Source organism: Manis javanica, chromosome 7, assembly GCF_040802235.1.
Source record: "Manis javanica isolate MJ-LG chromosome 7, MJ_LKY, whole genome shotgun sequence".
NCBI classification, from domain to species: domain Eukaryota; kingdom Metazoa; phylum Chordata; class Mammalia; order Pholidota; family Manidae; genus Manis; species Manis javanica.
In genome coordinates this window covers 25566625-25587106 of record NC_133162.1, presented here as the reverse complement: position 1 = coordinate 25587106, position 20482 = coordinate 25566625, and the positions used below count along the sequence as shown (strand labels likewise).

The 20482-nt window shown below is 47.4% G+C and overlaps 1 protein-coding gene across 11 annotated transcripts in view; it reads left to right on the top strand.

The window, feature by feature from the left end:
* Positions 1-19386, top strand: part of GBF1 (golgi brefeldin A resistant guanine nucleotide exchange factor 1) — a 128829-nt gene extending 109443 nt beyond the window's left edge. For 5 of the 11 annotated variants that reach the window (XM_037001299.2, XM_073240503.1, XM_017673945.3 and 2 more), the window contains 31 exons: positions 192-415; positions 921-1089; positions 1526-1737; positions 2075-2173; positions 3826-4020; positions 4256-4445; positions 5031-5171; positions 5495-5583; positions 6548-6750; positions 7246-7369; positions 7655-7780; positions 8046-8128; positions 8810-9046; positions 9330-9423; positions 9766-9942; positions 10276-10340; positions 10421-10544; positions 10743-10814; positions 10955-11049; positions 11302-11455; positions 13951-14176; positions 14670-14830; positions 14960-15206; positions 15327-15532; positions 16368-16518; positions 16624-16754; positions 16961-17062; positions 17341-17454; positions 17601-17781; positions 17927-18055; positions 18544-19386. In XM_037001299.2, the coding sequence (XP_036857194.2) occupies positions 192-415; positions 921-1089; positions 1526-1737; positions 2075-2173; positions 3826-4020; positions 4256-4445; positions 5031-5171; positions 5495-5583; positions 6548-6750; positions 7246-7369; positions 7655-7780; positions 8046-8128; positions 8810-9046; positions 9330-9423; positions 9766-9942; positions 10276-10340; positions 10421-10544; positions 10743-10814; positions 10955-11049; positions 11302-11455; positions 13951-14176; positions 14670-14830; positions 14960-15206; positions 15327-15532; positions 16368-16518; positions 16624-16754; positions 16961-17062; positions 17341-17454; positions 17601-17781; positions 17927-18055; positions 18544-18824 (4802 nt within the window). In that variant the 3' untranslated portion in view covers positions 18825-19386. The remainder of the gene's footprint in view (positions 1-191; positions 416-920; positions 1090-1525; positions 1738-2074; positions 2174-3825; positions 4021-4255; positions 4446-5030; positions 5172-5494; positions 5584-6547; positions 6751-7245; positions 7370-7654; positions 7781-8045; positions 8129-8809; positions 9047-9329; positions 9424-9765; positions 9943-10275; positions 10341-10420; positions 10545-10742; positions 10815-10954; positions 11050-11301; positions 11456-13950; positions 14177-14669; positions 14831-14959; positions 15207-15326; positions 15533-16367; positions 16519-16623; positions 16755-16960; positions 17063-17340; positions 17455-17600; positions 17782-17926; positions 18056-18543) is intronic. The other 6 variants (XM_037001294.2, XM_073240507.1, XM_037001301.2 and 3 more) reach the window with 4 other exon arrangements.
* The last annotated feature ends 1096 nt before the right edge of the window (positions 19387-20482 follow it).

The window sequence follows — 20482 nt, the reverse complement described above, 5'->3', positions numbered from 1 at the left end:
GGAAAATTCCAAGTCAGATCAGACTGTGACCATTTAGCAGTTTTACAGTGACTTAAGGTTGTTTTCCTTCTAGAGGGACTCTACTTTGGAGACTAATGTATGTAAATATTAGTAAGCAACCCCTAGTACCATGGATGGTATGTGTTTCCCACAGTCTCTCTTCTTCAAGTCTCTCTTACTTTGCTTGGTAGGTGGCATGCCCTTCATTGATTTGCCCACTCCCATCTCCTCTGCAAGTTCAGAAGCTGCATCAGCAGTGGTCAGCCCCTCAATAGACAGTGGCATGGAGTTTTCCTCCCAGACCACCTCCAAGGAGGACCTCACTGACCTGGAGCAACCTGGCTTTCCAGGGTATAGCACAACTGCTGAGACTGGTAGCCACGAGCTAGGGGTTCCTGAGCAGCCTGACTCCCAGGTATGGCTTTGATTTCTAATGCCCATCTCCAGTCTTTTACTATGGAAATTGGCTTGATCCTTTGGATCCTTTATCCAGGCCTGGCTCAAAAGTAGGTTGCGGTAGGGAGGTTCTTCCTTGTTTCCTAGAATTAGCTGTGCTGCCTAGAAAACTCACAGTATGACTCACTGTGAGAGGTAGCTCGTGGGATTTATCAGGTTATACATATAGATAGACTTGGCAAAGGTGAGAAAATTGACCTTGTATTTTTCTGGAAGTTAATCTAAATCCCAAACCTATAAGCGCCTCTAAAGTTCTAGTCACTGAAGGTCAGTGATGCCTCAATAGATGTTTGCCGAGTCCTTCATCATACTCCTGCCCTGAGCCATCTTGCATTGATTCATAGCCCTCTGGGCTGGCCCTACATCTGCAGGCCATGAGAGACACTTGGAGGACAGATACTTTAGGGGAGTGAGTTCCAAAGTGTGCTTTCCTCCTCCTTATATCCTCCTGCTTCTGGTCATAGCAGGAAGCAGTCTATGTGGAAAAGGCCCAGTCAGCATCCGTGGAATCCATCCCTGAAGTGTTAGAGGAGTGCACATCCCCTGCTGACCACTCTGACTCTGCCTCTGTCCATGACATGGATTACGTCAACCCTCGGGGTGTGCGCTTTACACAGTCCTCCCAGAAGGAAGGTGAGTACTCTTGGGCAGGCCCTGCCTGTTCATCTTCCCCATCCTACCCACTAAGCTGACTGAGCCTAGACCATCTTGGACCTGAGGTGTCTGCTGGTCTAAGTTCTAGGCCATTTTCTAGTCAGGAAGTGGAATCAAGCCAGAGGACTGTTCATGGATGGGGTCCTTCTCTGACTTAGACAGAGATGGAGTTTGGTGGACAACAGGAAGTGAGAGGGAAGAACAGAAAGCTTGGGACATTTAGGAGAAGTTACAGTCATCAATTCTGATTCCCTTCAATAATTGAGACTAGTCTTAATTCCCCCAGGGAAAAAAAATTTTTTTCTTGAAGAGAATCACTTATCTGAAATTGCCTTGTATATTGTGGGGCAGGCTAGGCCAGGCTATCAAGCCATTTATTTCTTAGCAGTCCTACTTTCCTCCTGGCCCACCCTAGGTACAGCTTTGGTCCCCTATGGTCTTCCCTGCATCCGTGAGCTCTTCCGCTTCCTCATCTCTCTTACCAATCCACATGACCGCCACAACTCAGAGGTTATGATCCACATGGGACTCCATTTGCTGACAGTGGCTCTTGAGTCAGCTCCTGTAGCCCAGTGTCAAACCCTCTTGGGCCTTATCAAGGATGAGATGTGCCGCCACTTATTCCAGGTAAGACTGGGTTTCTGGAGGGACTCTCAGACCCTAACTGTTTTTCAAGGTCTTTCAAGAGCCAGGGGAGCACAGGAGGTTTGGCTGCTTCATGCAGAGTAAAGGACCCAGGAAAAAACCTCCATCCCTAGTTGGCCAATAGTCATAGTCAAGAGGACTCCTGTAGTTCCCCAGGGACTCTGGCAGCCAAAGGGAAATACAGGAATGACTAGATACAGAACCCCTCAGAGTAGAGGATCTTAGTGTCAACTTCCCACAGTTTGCTGTCCTGCTTTTCTCTTAGTTGAGCTATAGTCAGGTTCAGAAACATAATAGTCTACCCTGCTCTGATCTCCAGCTACTCAGCATAGAGCGACTGAACCTTTATGCTGCTTCCCTGCGGGTATGCTTCCTACTGTTTGAGAGCATGAGGGAGCACCTCAAGTTCCAACTGGAGGTAAGTTTCTTGAACTTGGAAGAAGAAGGGAAGAAAAAAAGATGTGTGGCATCTTCAGTGGGGCAAGCTCTGTTGTGCTGCAGGAGTGGGATTTAGGGGTTTCTATAGGAGAACTTTCTTTTTTTTATTTTAATATTTTATTGAAGTATAGTTGATATACAATATTATATTGATTTCAAGTATATAACACAGTGGTTCAACAGTTTATACACATTATTAAATCCTCACCCCAACTAGTGTAGTTACTATCTGTCAACATGGGAAGATGTTACAGAACCATTGACTATATTCTCCATGCTGCACTTCCATCCCCATGACCAGCTTATGTTATGATTGAGATTTTTGTGCCCCTTTATCTGCCCCTCCCACCTACCCACACCCAACCCCTCCCCCATGGTAACCACCAGTCACTTCTCAGTGTTTATGGGTCTACTGCTAGTTTGTTCATATGGTTTTATTTTGTTTTAGGCTCCACAAATAAGTTAAATGATAGGGTATTTGTCTTTTCTCTTCCTAGCCTATTTCACTCAGCATAATACTCTCTAGGTCCATCCATGTTGTTGCAAATGGCTGGATTTCTTTCTTTTTTATGATTGAATAATATTCCATTGTGCATATATACCACATCTTCTTTATTCATTCATGTATTGATGGACACTTTGGTTGCTTCCATATCTTGGTTATTGTAAATAATGTGGCAGTAAACATAGGGGTGCAAATATCTTTCTGAATCAGGGATTTTTGTTTTCTTCAGGTAAATTCTTAGAAGTGGAATTACTGGGTCATATGGGATTTCTACTTTTAGTTTTTTGAGGGACCTCCATACTGCTTTCCACAGTGGCTGCACCAGTTTACAGTCCCACCAACAGTGTAGGAGGGTTCATTTTTCTCCATATCCTCACCTATGCTTGTTGTTTCTTGTCTTTTGGAAAGTGGCCATTATAACTGGTGTGAGATGATAATCTCATTGTGGTTTTGATTTCCATTTCTCTGATGATTAACAATGTAGAACATCTTTTCATTTGCTGGTTGGCCATCACTATTCCTTCTTTGGAAAAATGTTCATATCCTCTGCCCATTTTTTAATCAGGTTGTTAATTTTTTTGGTGTTAAAGCATGAGTTCTTTATCTCTTTTGGGTGTTAACCCAGGAGACTGCTTTTAGCCTCCACAGTTTGGTTCATTGGCTGACTTCATTAATGGAGAAATTAAAGGAAGCCCTGAGAAAACTGGCTGACTATAAAATGAAAGAACCGAAATATGAGGACTGGCAGATAACCAGTATGAGTGGGTACAGCTATTCTACCTAGCAGTTCCTCCAGCACACAGGTAGGCAAGTCAGTCTGGCATTGCCACTAAGTTGCAAAAATGAAGTCTGAATAGGATGATGTCAAGCTCACAGAGAGAGCATAAAAAGAGCAATAGGCAACTTGTTTTGGATCAGGCAGTAGATAGAAAGCCAGGCCTCCCCCAACATGGAAGTCAAAGAGGGGGTGTGTTTAGGGGATGAAATACATTTAAGTATCTATTAATACATGCCTTATGTTTAATGTTTTATGTTTCCTTCCTGTTTAATGTTTTTCTTGTCCAACTTGTCTCTTCCTATCTTGAATCCTTTACCCACTCACATGGTAACTATTGGGTTATTGCCAGATGTACATCAAAAAGCTCATGGAGATCACCACTGTGGAGAACCCTAAAATGCCTTATGAGATGAAGGAGATGGCACTGGAGGCCATTGTGCAGCTCTGGCACATCCCCAGCTTTGTCACCGAGCTCTATATAAACTATGATTGTGACTACTACTGTTCCAACCTCTTTGAAGACCTCACCAAGCTGCTGTCCAAGGTGCTGAGCATGATTACTGTCCTCTGGAAAGAAGGCTCTAAGGAAATCTCACTGGTGTTATTAAGGACACTACATGCAGAGAGGGAAAACACTGGAATGTTGGGGAACAGGAAGAAGAAAGGCATTTTCTCAGGGAAATGTAGAAGTTATGGGAGGTTTCAGGATTTTTGGAAAAGGATCAGTTAAAGTGTAAAGTATTCTAACCTCAAGTCTACTGAATTGGTTTACTTTCCAGAATGCCTTCCCTGTGTCTAGCCAGCTCTATACAACACACCTACTGTCTCTTGATGCCCTGTTGACAGTGATTGACAGCACTGAGGCCCACTGCCAGGCCAAAGTCCTCAACAGCCTTACCCAGCAAGAGAAGAAAGAGGCAGCCAGACCTGGCTGTGAGGCAGTAGATGGCACCCGAGAAGCCAGCAATAGTGAGAGGCATTTCTTTTTTTTTTGAGGATCCCATGGTTATATGCTTATCCTTTCTCTATTCACTGAATCCTTTCTCCTATCCTTAAATCACTTTCTTTAGGGCACCCCCAATTCTGTTTTCCCAAGATTTGGTGTTTTGGATCATAAGCCAGGCAGGCATGTTAGGACTTATGGACGTCTCCCTTTCTCCTCCACACTTTGGCTTTTTTACAGAATTATGATTTCTTTATGGAGAGAAAGAGAAAATAGATGAAAGGATATAAGACTTCTGTCTCTGAAAGTGCCAGGACCTACCTTCCCTCATTCCCAGTATCCACCTTCACTCTAATTAATCTTCTCTACCTTCCCCTTGAGATTGAGGTTGTAGAAAATCAGAGAAAGAGACTGGGTAATCTCTTTATTAAATTAAAGACTAATGCTTGGCTGACCTAGGAGAGTGACCACTTATTTGGGCTTGGGTTTGTCCTGTTCAGGGCTGGTGACCTATGTGGGAGCATGCAGGTCTTCTTGGCCTGGGACTCGACTTCTGCAGCTCTGCTTGGTTTCTTACCCCATAAGTCTTGACCTGTCTTCTCTCTTACCAGCTGAGAGAGCATCTAGCGATGGGAAGCCTGGAAGCATGGCCCCAGACACCCCAGGCCTGCATCTGCCGGGTGGAGGACGGCTGCCAGCAGAACATGGGAAGCCAGGATGCAATGATCTAGAGGAAGCTGGTGACTCTGGGGGTGGGTACTGGGTGTCCATGATCCTAAGCCCCCTCAACTGGAGAGCATGGTGGAAAGCCAAGGGAAGAATGAGCAGAGACACTGTAGGGGCAATTCCTGGGTGAAACTTGGCTGCCCACCATGCCTTCAAACTCAGAGAAAAGAAAGAAACTATTTGAAGCTTTAGAAGATAGGACTTGTAGGGAAGAAAAAGACTGGTGAGGACAAGAAAATTTCTGAGGCAACCTCCTTTTTCACTAGAGTATATCGGCAGCCTTGCAAAGGCTATTATCCTGGTAACTGAGGTCTTACAGGTTTTTTCCCTCTCTTCCTCCCACTCCTAGCTGGCAAAAAGTTTACCCGGAAACCACCTCGATTTTCCTGCCTCCTGCCAGATCCACAGGAACTGATTGAAATTAAAAACAAAAAGAAGGTATATACAGATATTCTCAGAACTCATCTTCCATCCACCTCTGTCTGAGTGTCCATTGGAGAGTTTTTGTCCCAGAGAATGAGCAAGAGTCTAGCAGCCCATTGAACAGCTTTCTACGGCTAGTCTTTGGGCTATTGGAGACTTCAGCAATCCCCTAGCCTCCTTTGAAGCACTTCCCTTATCCTGAGACATGTAGTTAGGTGTACCCTGTTGTGTGTTCCTGGGCAAATGATGTTCCAGCTGAGAGCCAGGTGCTGCTGGGTGGTGATGAGAACTCAGGGAGCTGGTATCGTGGGTCACTGAAGGGTCACTGAAGGTTACTGGTCATCTTAAGCTGTAGGGTGATGATTGGCAATAAAAGGGAACTGACATTATTCTGGTGCTTTAGTAAAGTTCACATAACTGTGCCTTTTGGTTTTCTTAACACAAAGAAAGCATATTTAACCGTTTATTCCTCCTAAGGTCAGCCTAAATGACTTTGGTTGATACACGCCCTTGACTAAATGGCTATGACTAAACAGACAAAAAGTTGAGTTATTGTCACATTTAGTTCACCTTGTCCTTCAAATCCCAGGGCCTTAAGAGTTAGGAAACCAAAGAAAGAAGGGGAATCCAAGCTGGACTGTAAACAGATGCCAGGGATTGCTATAAAACTGGAGAGAAGGAAACCTTCTCTAGTCTCTTGCTTCTACTTTTCTTCCCTGGTCCTCAGGTTGAAGGAGAAGGGGTCCTCTGCATCTTGAGCGCTCATAAAAGTGGTGAAAGGAACTCTTAGCCCATTCTGGTTAGACATGAAGACTGGGGAAAGTGAAGCCAGTACGATGAAGCCTTAGTTCGGTAGTCACTTACAACCACATCCTAAGGGCTCACTAGGTGACCAGTTGTGGACTGTGATGGAGTCTTGCCTGGCCTTGTCTGGTTTAGGGGCAGAGCAGCTTGTGACATACTGAGTATTTTTCTATAGCTGCTGATCACTGGCACAGAGCAGTTCAACCAGAAACCAAAGAAGGGGATTCAGTTTCTGCAAGAGAGGGGCCTCCTCACCATCCCAATGGACAACACAGAGGTAGCCCAGTGGCTCCGAGAAAACCCTCGGCTGGACAAGAAAATGATTGGAGAGTTTGTGAGCGACCGCAAAAACATTGACCTGTTGGAGAGCTTTGTGAGGTAAGGGATCTGCAAGAAGTATGGGACATAGTTGGTGATTAGTGTCAGGGGGCAGGACACCCCCCAACACACACCCACACACAGACTAGTCTCAGTCACTTCTTGCTGGTGACCCAGGTTACATATTCTTCCTGTTCCCATGATTTGTATCTCTTGGACCTGAAAGTGTCTCCAGCAAGATAGCTTTGGGAGCCACTCCATTCTGCATAGAGAGTATAACAAAGGGGTAGAGCAGGGTTCCTGAGCACAGGGTAGGTTCTGGATTCCAGGGGATGAGATTTCCAGGCAAGAACATGCTGATGTGAAAAGTACTAAGGTTAGGAGTTGTCAAATTCTGCTCTGTGTTGAGATAACCAGGAGATAACTCCCTTTGCCAGAGCCCTCAGCTTCCTCTGTTCCAGTAGGAGAAGGTTAGAAGGACTATGGCTAATGGAGAGCACAACATTTGCAGCTTATATATGTTCAGCCTCTTCATCTTTCTTCCTTTCTCTGTAGCACCTTCAGCTTTCAGGGTCTGCGGCTGGATGAAGCCCTCCGTCTCTACCTGGAAGCCTTCCGCTTGCCTGGGGAAGCACCAGTCATCCAGAGGTTGCTAGAGGCCTTCACAGAGCATTGGAGGGTGAGTTTAATTGGCAGGGGCTGAGCCCAGTATCCCAAGTTCATTTGACTGAAGGTATCTATGGCTTCAACTGAAGTACCCAGCTGTTGTCTCCTAAGAAGGCTCAAGAGCAACATCAGTGAGATTTTCTTAGAGAGGTCAGCTTCTGTTAAGAAGTTAGCAAGAGGTTGGCTGCTTCCTGGCTGGTGTCTACCTCCCCTCTGTACCAGCATTGACCAGTGTGTAGGCAGTGAGGGTTTGATTGGCCAGACAACATTGACACAGGTGGGGTCTTTGCTTTTTCAGAATTGTAATGGCTCCCCATTTGCCAATAGCGATGCCTGCTTTGCCCTGGCTTATGCTGTCATCATGCTTAATACTGACCAGCACAATCACAACGTTCGCAAACAGAATGCGCCCATGACCCTGGAGGTAGGCTTGGATCCCAACAAAGGCAGTGAAGATCCAGCACAGCTTTGGAGGTAGCAGGAGGGACATGGGATTTCCAGTGGGCACAATGGACAGGGTTGAGTCCATGGGAATCAGGAGGGCTGGCCAATCCAGAAGAGGACATGGGGTAGGGAGGTGGGTTGTTTCACATACTCTTTTCTAAGTCCTATACACTATAGACCTAGGAGTTCCTTGGGTGGGGCTTCAGCATTGACACATGCGGAAAAGCTTATTGGCCTGTCTCTAGGAGTTTCGCAAAAACCTAAAAGGTGTGAATGGAGGCAAGGACTTTGAGCAAGACATCCTGGAGGACATGTACCATGCCATCAAGTGAGTATGTGTGGAGAAAATGTATAGTGTCTCTACTAAGGAAAAGCACACTGCTCCTTTTTCTAGATTTTAAGAGTCACATCAGACTGCAATGACTCATATACCCTGGATTTAACTTTGGAACTTAGCTGGGCAGCTCCTTCTCTCCCAACTCATTTCTTCCTTAAAGAAGCCTGAACAGTGTTGGGACTCTAATACTCTGAACCAGAATCCAAACTGCACGTGCTAAGTGAAATGTCATGGCCCCATTTTCCAAACCCAACGCAGCTGGTCTTTCCTGTCTAGCTCATAAGATGCATTCTGAGGCTGGTAAAGAATGCAAGGTAGGCATTGGAGGGTGAGTTTTGGGTCAAAAGTCAGAGATGGGACACTTAAGTTTTTTACTATAAATTGCAAAAGGTAGAGTTATTCATCCTCTCATACATACCCAGAAAGAATGTGAGATCTCACCACAAAACTAAAACCCCCCACCTAGAGACAGGGCTTTGATACCATCGAGGATTTTGGAACACTTCCATTCTTTCTCCCTGGTTCCACTAGTGGGTAGAAACAAATCACTGAGGTGCAGCTTTGATGACCTGTCACTGATTGAGAGCACCATATGAGTGAAGCCCCCTATTCTAATAGGGAATGAGTCAAGTTCACAGCAATGCACCTGCTTTGTCCCTTACCTCCTGACAGGAATGAGGAAATTGTGATGCCTGAGGAACAGACAGGCTTAGTTCGGGAGAACTATGTGTGGAATGTGCTGCTTCATCGAGGTGCCACCCCAGAGGGCATATTCCTGCATGTGCCTGCTGGCAGCTATGATCTTGACCTCTTCAGCATGACCTGGGGACCCACTATTGCTGCTCTTTCTTATGTCTTTGACAAAAGCCTTGAGGAGACAATCATCCAGAAAGCCATCTCAGGCTTCAGGTAGCCCAGCTTTGGCCTTGGTCAAGACCTCCTCCCACCTCTCTGAGATAACATAGTTGCCTCCGTGTCTCTCTGACTCCTACTCTTATTTTCTTAGAATGGGGTTCCTCCTGAGTTTTTGGAGGCAAGACTGATGCTTGGGGAAGCTCAGTCTTAAACAGACTCAAGAGTAAAAGGTTTCTTCCTGGATCTGATTGGGGAAGAATCCAAGCAAGCCTCCTCAGGGACTTGGAAGGGCTGCCCGGCCTTCCAGTGACTCTGTTTCTGGGATGTGACATTACAGGAAATGTGCCATGATCTCTGCCCACTATGGCCTCAGTGATGTGTTTGACAATCTCATCATCTCTCTGTGCAAATTCACAGCTCTCAGCAGTGAGGTGAGTATAGACAGGAACTGTGTCCTTGGAGTTCCTAAGGAGGACTTCTTTTTTAACCACAGAGCTATCCTTAAATACAGAGCTGATTTATTTCTCTCAGCAAATTCCCCTCACTCCCCCTAGGCCACAGCAGTGGTTAGGCCTTTTTTGTTCATCCTCATCACCTCATGGGGATGGGAGAGGAGAGGCAACAGTGGGGAATGCCTTAATGAGCTTAGCCCTTCCTACCAGTATTGTGGGGGATTGAAGCAAAGCCAGCAGAAGCACCCTCAGGGAGGCCCAAGGGAGTCTCTTTTCCAGATACTTGCTAGGCCCTAAGCCTCTTCTCATCTTCTTTTCCAGTCTATTGAGAACCTGCCCAGTGTGTTTGGAAGCAACCCTAAAGCCCACATTGCAGCCAAGACTGTATTCTATTTGGCCCATCGTCATGGAGACATCCTGCGGGAGGGCTGGAAGAATATCATGGAGGCCATGCTGCAGCTTTTTAGAGCTCAGCTGCTGCCCAAGGCTATGGTGGAGGTAATTCTTGGTGGAAGGCTAATATACAATAACAAGACAAGAGCTCCAAAATTATGTGCTATAGATTATGTGTATAGAACTGGTTAAGAGTAGCACTAGGCCTGATGCCTGCTGAAGCATTCCAGGAACACCTCAAATACAAGACCACAGATCTTGGGTCAGGGGACAGCTATAAAGGAAGGCTGGTATAAACCTCTGCCCATCACCAGTTGGAGGGGCCCCAGTCAATAGTGTAGGGCAGAGAGCTATAAGAAGAAAGCCAAAAAACTTTGCAGAGGAGGAGGAAATAAAAAGAGCATTTGGAAAGAAATTATTCTTGACCTGATTTTCCAGGTAGAAGATTTTGTGGATCCCAATGGCAAGATCTCTCTACAGCGGGAGGAGACACCATCGAACCGGTGAGAATAGTCCAGAGACTGAAGGCCTTGGGGAGGGAGGGTCAGAACAAAGCTCACGAGGGCTTATACTCTTTCTACAGAGGAGAGTCGACTGTGCTAAGCTTTGTGAGCTGGCTGACGTTAAGCGGTACAGAGCAGTCTAGCGTGCGGGGCCCATCCACTGAGAACCAAGAAGCCAGGAGAATAGCCTTGGACTGTATCAAGGTAAATGCCCTGCCTTTTCCTGGTGAATAAGCCTAGACCCCTCCCTACTGGACAGATGCCACCATATATACTGAAGAATGGAATCATCCAAGGCTTGTGACCAGGACAGATTCTTTCTGCCCTCTCTCCCTGGCTCTTGGGAACATTCTCTTCCCTCCAGCCCTTGTCACTGACCCCTTTCTCTCGTGCCTCTTCTAGCAGTGTGATCCAGAAAAAATGATCACAGAAAGCAAGTTTCTCCAGCTGGAGTCACTGCAGGAGCTCATGAAGGTACAGAATGAAGAAGAGGGATGAAAGGACTAGCTGGGAGAGGAGATGGCAACGATGGTATATGCCTCCATTTCAGTCAGGGCAGGGCCAGTGTTTAGCTTTTGTTCCATGTGTACTTTCCTGCTGTTGTTCTTCCCCAGGCCCTGGTCTCAGTGACACCAGATGAAGAGACATATGATGAGGAGGATGCTTCTTTCTCCCTGGAAATGCTGCTGAGGATTGTGCTGGAGAACAGGTAGAAGGCAGTCCTTAGGCAGGCTTCATACAGGGCTTGTGCCAAAGGGATGGAAGATTTGAGCCATCTTGCTGACTGGGCTCTAGGGGCAAGAAGCACCTGAAGCTCTAGGCAGTGGAGGAGAAGCTTGCTCAGTTTACCTGCCTGCTTTAGGAGATAACACCAATGAACTCTGAAAGGCCTAGCCTGGCTCAGAAAGGGAGGCTTATGGCCTCTCCAGCTGAGACTATCCTCATCCCTTATGTTCCTCAGGGACCGTGTGGGCTGTGTGTGGCAGACTGTTCGAGACCATCTATACCACCTGTGTGTCCAGGCACAGGATTTCTGCTTCCTTGTGGAGCGGGCAGTGGTGGGGCTATTGCGCCTGGCTATTCGGCTACTCCGGAGAGAAGAGATCAGTAGCCAGGTAAGCAAAGTGAAGCTGGGAGAGCAGGAAGGTATGCAAGGTAGTGTCAGTTATGGATATGGCCTGAGACAGGGGATAGATTTAGCGCCCCATAGCACTAGCCCAGTAACCTACCACAAGGCTGGGGGAGTCTAACAAGTGGCACTGGAGCTAAGTATGGAATGGCCTCAGGCATGAAGCTGATACTCATACTCAGCACCTGTGCATGCTCCTATGACTCTGCTCTTTAAGGCTGGATGGCTGCTGCCTTGTGGCAGTCTCACCCCAAATCCTGGTTTTCTGGTTCTCATGCTGAGGACCCTCCTGAGATCTCTTGGCCCAACTACCAGCACAGGACTAAGAGATGAGTTCAGCAAGGTCATAGGATATAAGAGCAACACACAAAAATTAATCACATTTCTATGTACTAACAGTGAACATACAGAAAATGAAACTAAAAACACCATAGCATTTACAAGTGCTCCAAATGAAATTCAATAATTTGTTATAAACCTAACAAAACATGTAAAGACTCTATATTCTAAAAATTACAAAATGCTAATGAAAGACATCAAAGAAGACTTAAATAAATGAAGAGTCATACCACATTCATGGATTGGAAGACTCAACGTAATGGCCTCTCCAGCTGAGACTATCCTCAACCCTTATGTTCCTCAGGGACCAAGCCATTCCCAAAAGGTGTCAATTCTCCCCAAATTGATTTGTTTAAGTTTAATGCAACTTGTATGAAAATCCTGGCAAGATTTTTTATATACATTGATAAGTTTATTTTTAAATTTAGATGGAAAAACAGTGGCCCTAGAATGGCCAAACGTCTTGAGAAAGAAGAAAGTGGGAGGGCTCAATCATTCCATCTGCTCTTAAGGCTTACTATATAGCTATAGTAATCAAGACTATCTGGTATTTGTGGAGGAATAGACACACAGATGAATGGACTAAAAGAGAAAGCTCAGAAAACCATACAAAGATGCTCAACAATTTTTTGATGAAAGTACAGAAACAATTCAATGGAGGAAGGATAGCCTTTTCAGTTGCTCCATTGGCGAGGGGCAAAGTTTGACCTAGCCTCATACCTTATAGAAAAATTAACACAAAATGAATCGTAGATTTAAATGTAAAATGTAAAACTATGAAACCTTTAGGAAAAAGCATAGGAAGGTATCTTCAGGAGCTAGGCAGAGTGTAGACTTGACACCAAAAGCACAGTCCCTAAAAGGAAAAATTGACCAATTAGACTTCATCACTATTAAAAACTTCTACTCTATAGGAGCTCTTGTGAAAAGGATGAAAAGAAAAGAAACATATATTTGCAAATCACATATTTGAAAAAAGACTAAAAGCTGAAATACAAAAGAACTCAAAACACAACTGTAAAAAAAAATTCAATTAGAAAATATGCAAAAGATAGGAACAGATGTTTCACTGAAGAAGTTATTTGGATGGCAAATGAACACATGAAGATATTAAATGATGTTCAGCAACATTAGCCAGGAAATGCTAATTGTAGTGATAATGAGATATCACTACATACCTATTAGAATGGTTAAAATAAAAAATAGTGATAGTACCAAATGATGACAAGGATGTGGGTCACTCATACACTGCTGGTGATAGGACATTTACTCTGGGCATCTTCTAAAGCTAAATGTACAGTTACCACACAATCCAGCTATTGCATTCTTGGGCCTTTATTCCAGAGAAATGAAGTCTTACTTTCTCATAAAAACCTATATATGTATGTTCATAAAAGTTTATTTGTAATAGAAGCTGGAACTAGCCCAGATGATTTTCAGCAAGCAAATGGTTAAATTGTGTTACATACATATCAGGGAATACTATTCAGCAACTATAAGCAACAAACTATGGATAAATGCAACAACTTGGATGAATCTTCAAGAAATTATATTCAGTGAAAAAAGCCATTCCCAAAAGGATATATAATTCCATTTATATAACATTTTTGAAGTGACAGGTTTAGAGGTTGTGGACAGATTGCCAGGGGTTAGAATGGGGGAAGGAAAGAAGCAGGTATGGTTATCAAAGGGCAACTTGAGGGATCTTATGATCGACCTGTTCTGAATCTTGACTAGTGGTAGATACAGAAACCTGCACAAGTGATGAAAGTGTGTAGAACTTAACACATGCATATACATATGAGTACAAGTAAAACTGGGAAAATCTGAGTAAGATCAGTGGATCATATCAATGTCAATATGCTGGTTATGATATAGTATTATGTAGCTTTGTATAATGTTACCATTGGGTAAACTGGGTAAAGGTATAAGAGATCTCTTTGTATTATTTCTTACAATTGCATGTGAATTTGTAATTATCTCAATAAAAATTTTGATTTAAAAAACTAAAAAGACCAGCACCAGTACCCTATGCTGGGTCCTAGCCAAACTTTCTTCACTGGCCTAAGGAGACTGGTGGGCAAAGAGACTAGACAAGCTGTTTGCCCACTTCCCACTTACTGCTGCCCACCCTCACCCCAGGTACTGCTCTCCCTGCGCATTTTGCTACTAATGAAGCCCAGCGTGCTGTCCCGAGTCAGTCACCAGGTAGCCTATGGGCTCCATGAACTCCTTAAGACCAATGCAGCCAACATCCACTCAGGTGATGACTGGGCCACCCTCTTCACACTGCTGGAGTGCATTGGCTCAGGTGTAAAGCCGCCAGCTGCCCTACAGGCCACAGCCAGGGCCGATGCACCTGATGCTGGTAAGCCCCTTCCCAGGGAGACCCACACTGGCAGATAAACAGTTATGGCCCCAGGAATTGAGACAGGAAAACAAAACACAAGTTATTGTATTCAGCAGATTAAACACCCCTGGCTTCTGCCATCTGCTTCCAGAGCTTCTTGTGCCCACTGGCCTCTCCCCAGTACCCACAGGTTAAACAGCATGAAGGCAAGTGGGCTTCTTCCTACTGTCCTGAGATGTGTTTTCTCAGAAACTATATCCCCACCACCACCACCCTCCCCTAACAGGTGCTACTACATGCCATCAGGAGCCCAAATTAGCCTGCTGCCCCATTTGGTCAAGAGAAAAGCTGTCCAGGCCATCTTTCAGCCCTCTGGTGACAGGGCTGAAACTAAGCCAGTCTGAGAGAGGAGAGGCTGGGCTTTAGCACCTTTCTCCTGAGAGCTGAAATAATCCCTCACCCCAGTGTTCCTGTCCTTACCCTGATTCTGCCCTTTTCCCTACTGGCTCAGGGGCCCAATCAGACAGTGAACTCCCATCCTACCATCAAAATGATGTGAGCCTGGACCGAGGATACACATCTGACTCAGAGGTCTACACTGACCATGGCAAGCCTGGCAAGATCCACCGGTCAGCCACAGATGCTGACGTGGTCAGCAGTGGTTGGTTAGTGGTGAGTGCTCATATGGGCAGCAGAGTCATCCCTCCTTGCCTTTGGGAAATACTCCCAGTCTTCTGAAAGGGCATTGACGGGAAACTCGGGGTTAAGCCTAGGTTCCCAGCTCCTCTGTGTACTTTACAGGTGGGGAAGGACGACATTGATAACTCCAAACCAGGACCTGGGCCCAGCTGGCCAGCCTCTTCACCCCTGGTCAATCAATACAGCCTAACAGTGGGGCTAGACCTTGGGCCACATGACACTAAGTCCCTGCTTAAGTGTGTGGAATCACTGTCCTTCATTGTGCGTGATGCTGCCCACATCACACCCGACAACTTTGAGCTCTGCGTCAAGACGCTCCGCATCTTCGTGGAGGCCAGTCTGAATGGCGGTGGGTCAACTGACGAAAGGGCATTTAGGAAATAGCCATGTGAATATATGGGGGAGAGGGAGAACAAGGCCATCGGAGCCCATGGATATGGAAATGTGTTCTGGGTCTGGCTCTGTTCAGGGTGCAAGTCCCAGGAGAAACGTGGCAAGAGTCACAAATATGACAGCAAAGGGAACCGCTTCAAGAAGAAATCCAAGGAAGGTTCAGTGCTTCGGCGGCCTCGAACCTCCAGCCAGCATGCTACTCGGGGCAGCCACAGTGACGATGATGAAGATGAAGGCGTACCTGCCAGCTACCATACAGTGTCTTTACAGGTCAGTCAGGACGTAAGTATGGCATTTACTTCCTCTCCTCTCCCTGCATCTGACTCTGGGAATCTGGGCAGAGCCAGGGACAGCCAGAGTGAGAGGAAGAGCCTGTGTTTTCCAACCCAGGTCTTTGGCCCCCACCTCCACAGTGTTCCCCTATCCAGGTCCACCTGTAAGTCTTTGCTTAATTTTTAAGGTATACTTTCTGAATATGTAATATATTTATATGGTACAAGGCTCAAACGGTACAAAATGGTAAACATAAGATTAAGAACTCTCCCATTCCCTTCCTGTCCCCAGCCGCCAAGTTCATTCCCCTCACCAGGGGCAACCACCGTCACCAGTTTTTCATCTCTTTTCCAGAGTTAACTCTGTGTCTATTCAAGGCATATAAAATTTATGAGCAGACTTTATATAACTAAATAAGTGGAGCAGTAATTGTTTTAAATAGAATAATCTTTTAAAAATTATTAAATCTGGCCAGACACTATTGCCCATCAAAGCCTCTGAGCCTGAGGTTTGCTGTCTTTTTTTAAAATGAAATTAACAAGGTGAGCTTGTATCTGTCATCAGAAGGTGTGAAAGAGGATTGAAAAGAAAGTACCTTTCTTAACATGTAATTAAATACTTAATCCACACACATCCCTCTGCTAGGAGTAATACTCATCTTTGGGAAACACAAGCCAGGCTTGGGGCAACCAGCTTATTATGTCAAGGAGAAGTGGGTGGTGAGGGGTGGAATATGGTGTGATTAGAACTAGGGGTTTCCTTGAGAACTCAGTCAGGGTCAGTGAGAGGGAGGGGGTTCACCAGATCTAACCTCACTCATGTCCTGCCTGTCCTGTGATCCCAGTTGCTAGACCTGATGCACACCCTGCACACGCGGGCGGCCTCTATCTACAGCTCATGGGCGGAGGAGCAGCGCCACCTGGACACAGGTGGCCAGAAGATCGACGCGGATTCACGCACCCTCTGGGCCCACTGCTGGTGTCCCTTACTGCAGGGTAAACCTCTGGGGAGCAGGCAGTGAAAGGGCAGAGGTGGAGTTGGGCTTAGGAAGTGCCGAGATCAGGATGCGTGAAGGTTGCTGAACCTGGTCTCACTCTCAGGCATCGCCTGGCTGTGCTGTGATGCCCGCCGCCAGGTGCGGATGCAAGCACTGACCTATCTGCAGCGAGCGCTCCTGGTACACGATCTGCAAAAGCTAGATGCCCTGGAATGGGAGTCCTGTTTTAACAAGGTAGGCCTTACCTCTGGGTTTAGGGTGAAGTTCAAATCCTTGAGACAGGGAAAGCCAGGCAGCCTAATAAACCCCTAGCATCAGTCCTCAGCCTGCATCTGATACCTTCCCTTCTGCTCTGTACCCATCCACCCCAGCCCCTGGGTTCCCTGGGGCAAGGCTGTCAGCTGACCCTGCTAGGAAGACATTGGCTCTTTACCCAACAGGTGCTGTTTCCTCTACTGACCAAGCTCTTGGAGAACATCAGCCCTGCAGATGTGGGTGGGATGGAGGAGACCCGGATGAGGGCTTCCACATTACTCTCTAAGGTACTGCTCACCACCCTACATTCACCCACTCTCCCCACACCTGCCTCTTCTTGAGGGAGACCAAGCCTTCTGGTAGGACCTAGAGATGCAATGTAGGTGCTTAGGACCCCCAGCTATGGTGATTCAGCAGGACACAGGGACCTGGGAGGATTCTAGACCTCAGAGGAATCTCTGATCTAAGATTCTGATGCAAGATAAGGCAAGGCTTGCCTCTCAGCCTTGGAGAGGGGGCAGAAGGCTCCTGCCCTTCCTCGTCTGAAAGGGCTGCTGGGCCACAGGTCTTCCTGCAGCACCTGTCCCCACTGCTGTCACTCTCTACCTTTGCGGCTCTCTGGCTGACCATCCTGGACTTCATGGACAAGTACATGCATGCAGGCTCCAGTGACTTACTGGTATGTTCTACCTCAGCCCTGACTCCCACTGCCTGCTTCCTCTCCTACCTTCTGGGAAGACTTGCTGTTTCCCCATTGTTACCTCCTTCTTATCATATTCCCCCATTCCCTCTTTCCTGTGCACATGGCCTCACTGCCACTTACAGTCAGAGGCCATCCCTGAGTCCCTGAAGAACATGCTGCTGGTGATGGACACAGCAGAGATTTTCCACAGTGCAGAAGCCCGAGGAGGCAGCCCCTCAGCCCTCTGGGAGATCACCTGGGAGCGCATTGACTGTTTTCTACCCCACCTCCGAGATGAGCTCTTCAAGCAGACTGTCATCCAGGGTAGGCAGCTCGGCCCAATTTCATCAAAAAGAGTCCGCATCAAAGAGTCTGGAGTGAATAGTTCTCTGTGCCCTAGGTGGGTAGGAAGACTGGTGCTTGAAAGAAAGTACTAAGAGCTGCCATCTGGATTCTCTACCCTCCCCAGACCTCACACCCATGGAGCCTCATGCCCCAAAACCCCTGGCCGCAGCCCACCTGACTCCTGCTGCTGATGACATCAGGACACCTGGCCATCCACCTCCCCCAGAGATGCCCTCTGAGCTGGGGCCCTGTGGTGAGTCTCTCTGGGCTAGCCTTCTGGCTGTTGAGCAGGAAGTAGGAGGCCTAAGTAGAGGCCCAGGGTAGCTTGGGATTGCTGCTGAGCATGGGCTGTGAGCCAGGGGAAGGAGGAAACCAGAGAATCCTGTTTGCCTGCTTTTCCCAGGGGAAATGGCAGGACCAAATAAGCTATGATGAGCTAGCTGCTTGAGATTTTCAAGTTTGGAAGAAGGCTAGATCAAGGACTTAGAATGAATATGCAGAGGTTGCACTTCAGGGAGTCTAGTAAAGACCAGACCAAAATTTACCTGACTTAGAGGACAGAAAAAGAGATAGAGGGTAGATATAAGGTAGCTGGACACTGGGATGAGTTTGGGGAGGATTCCTAATTATTTAGCCTGGGAGGGGTCATTTTGCTCACAGGAATGGGAAGGAGCAGAGGTTTGGTAAAACAGCTGGTGAATGTGTGGCAGTCTGACCATAGTCACCTTGCTCTCCCTGTAGACTTTGACAAGCCTGAGGGCCCCCGACCTGCCAACAACAGCTCCTCTGGATCACCAGTGGCGTCCAGCCCCAGCAGGCTGAGCCCTAACCCAGATGGGCCTCCTTCCCTGACTCAGCCCCCATTGATCCTGCAGCCCTTGGCCTCACCCCTCCAGGTGGGCGTGCCGCCCATGACTCTGCCTATAATCCTCAACCCTGCTCTCATCGAGGCCACCTCACCAGTGCCCCTTCTAGCCACACCCCGCCCCACAGACCCCATCCCCACCTCCGAGGTCAATTAAGGCAGACCCCTCAGAGATCAGGACCAGTACTTCCTACCAGGCTGTCCCGTCTCCCTTCCAAGGTGCGCCAGGGGTCACAAACTCCTCAGGCCCAGCCTGAGCCTAACCCCGCTACTTGGATGGAGACCTGAAAAAGAGAACTTCTGTAGCCCCTCCTAGGACACACATCAGGCTGGGAGACCCTCTTCCTCCTCTGCTCTCCATTCCTGGGGTCCAACCTGAGAGCGCACTCGTGTGTCATGTGCAGCCTGGCAGCTCTGGGGGTGCCTCACTGGCCGACAGTGCAGTGCTTCTCCTCGTACCCCTCCTGCCTGCGGTCAGGCACCGGGAGCCGAGCCGGCCACTCTGCACTTTTGCCCTCTCCCATTTCCACTCCCATCAGTCCAGGGCCGCCTACTTCAGTTCCTCCTTTTATTAATTAGTTAGTCTGTTTGGAGGGTTGGTTGGCACCACCGAGGGTGGGCAGGTAGGGCTAGATAGGGGCTCTACTCACAGGAGTGTGTACATACGGAAAAACAGGAACAGTGGACTTTTTATGATGTAATAAATGTCTTAGTACCAACATCATTGTCTTTTCCTCTGGTTTCCTTCTTGAGCTTGTGAGCAGCCTGTTACTGGGATGTCGCAGCTTGGCCTTGCTTGAGCAGAAGAAGTGAGGTGGAGCCTACCAACAGTCTGGCCCATGTGGCCTCTGGCCATCAGCCAGCCAGACACCAGGACTGGGGTCAGGATTCCTTCACTACTGCTGCCGCCCTGCCACCACTGCCACCACCACAGCAGTGTGCCCTTGTCACCAGGGATTTGCCAGGGTTTGGGGCAGTTGTCCTCTAACTGCTCCAAGGGAGGTACCTGAGACAGACAGCCTAGACTGGGTCAAAGGTAAGGTGGACCAGAGCTGAGCTGTAGTTACACAGAAGTCTTCCCTCAGATATGCCTCATAGTGCAGGAGCACAAACTGCCCATGGGGCTCAGAAGAGGCTAGGGGGAGTGGGGGCATCTTGCCCACAGCTATAATCATGTTTCTGGGCACAGAGCAACTCCTTTTGGCCCCAGACTGAGCAGGGACAGTTTTTTCCCACCCCATAGTCCCCATACATGCCAGTCACTGCAGCATGACTGAATAACAATCTCTGCCCTTCCCCTTTCCCTTACGTTGTGACAGGGTAAGGCAAGTGGGAGTGTGCATGGCACAGGCACTGTGGCCCCTGCAGGGCTGAGTTACTATGGGTAGGATGCAGAATGCTATGCATTAAGCTTTCCCAGGTGAAGCAGCCACACCCTATTGGCTTCCCCTCCAAAAGCTTGCTTCCCCCACTGGCGCAAGGGGAGGGCAGTTAGCCTACCTCATGGAGAGTTAGGGGCACTCACCCTCTTCATTTGAGCCCAGCTGGCTATATGATCACCCAGCACCTTGAGCTTCCCTTTGCTCAGCACAACCACATGGACCTTGCTGGGAGTCAGGACCTCTGTTTCTCACTGGTCCAGAAAAGGGTGCCTTGGAAATGGGAACAGCTTGATGTGGAAAAATACTGACATGAGACCTGCAGCTACTACTCTAGTTTCTCTCTCCCTTCCCTCTCTCCGAGATAGTCAAGAACAAGTTTGGTTTCCACACTAACCAGAGCCTTGCCTGCCCCTGCCCCATCCCCTAGGAAAAT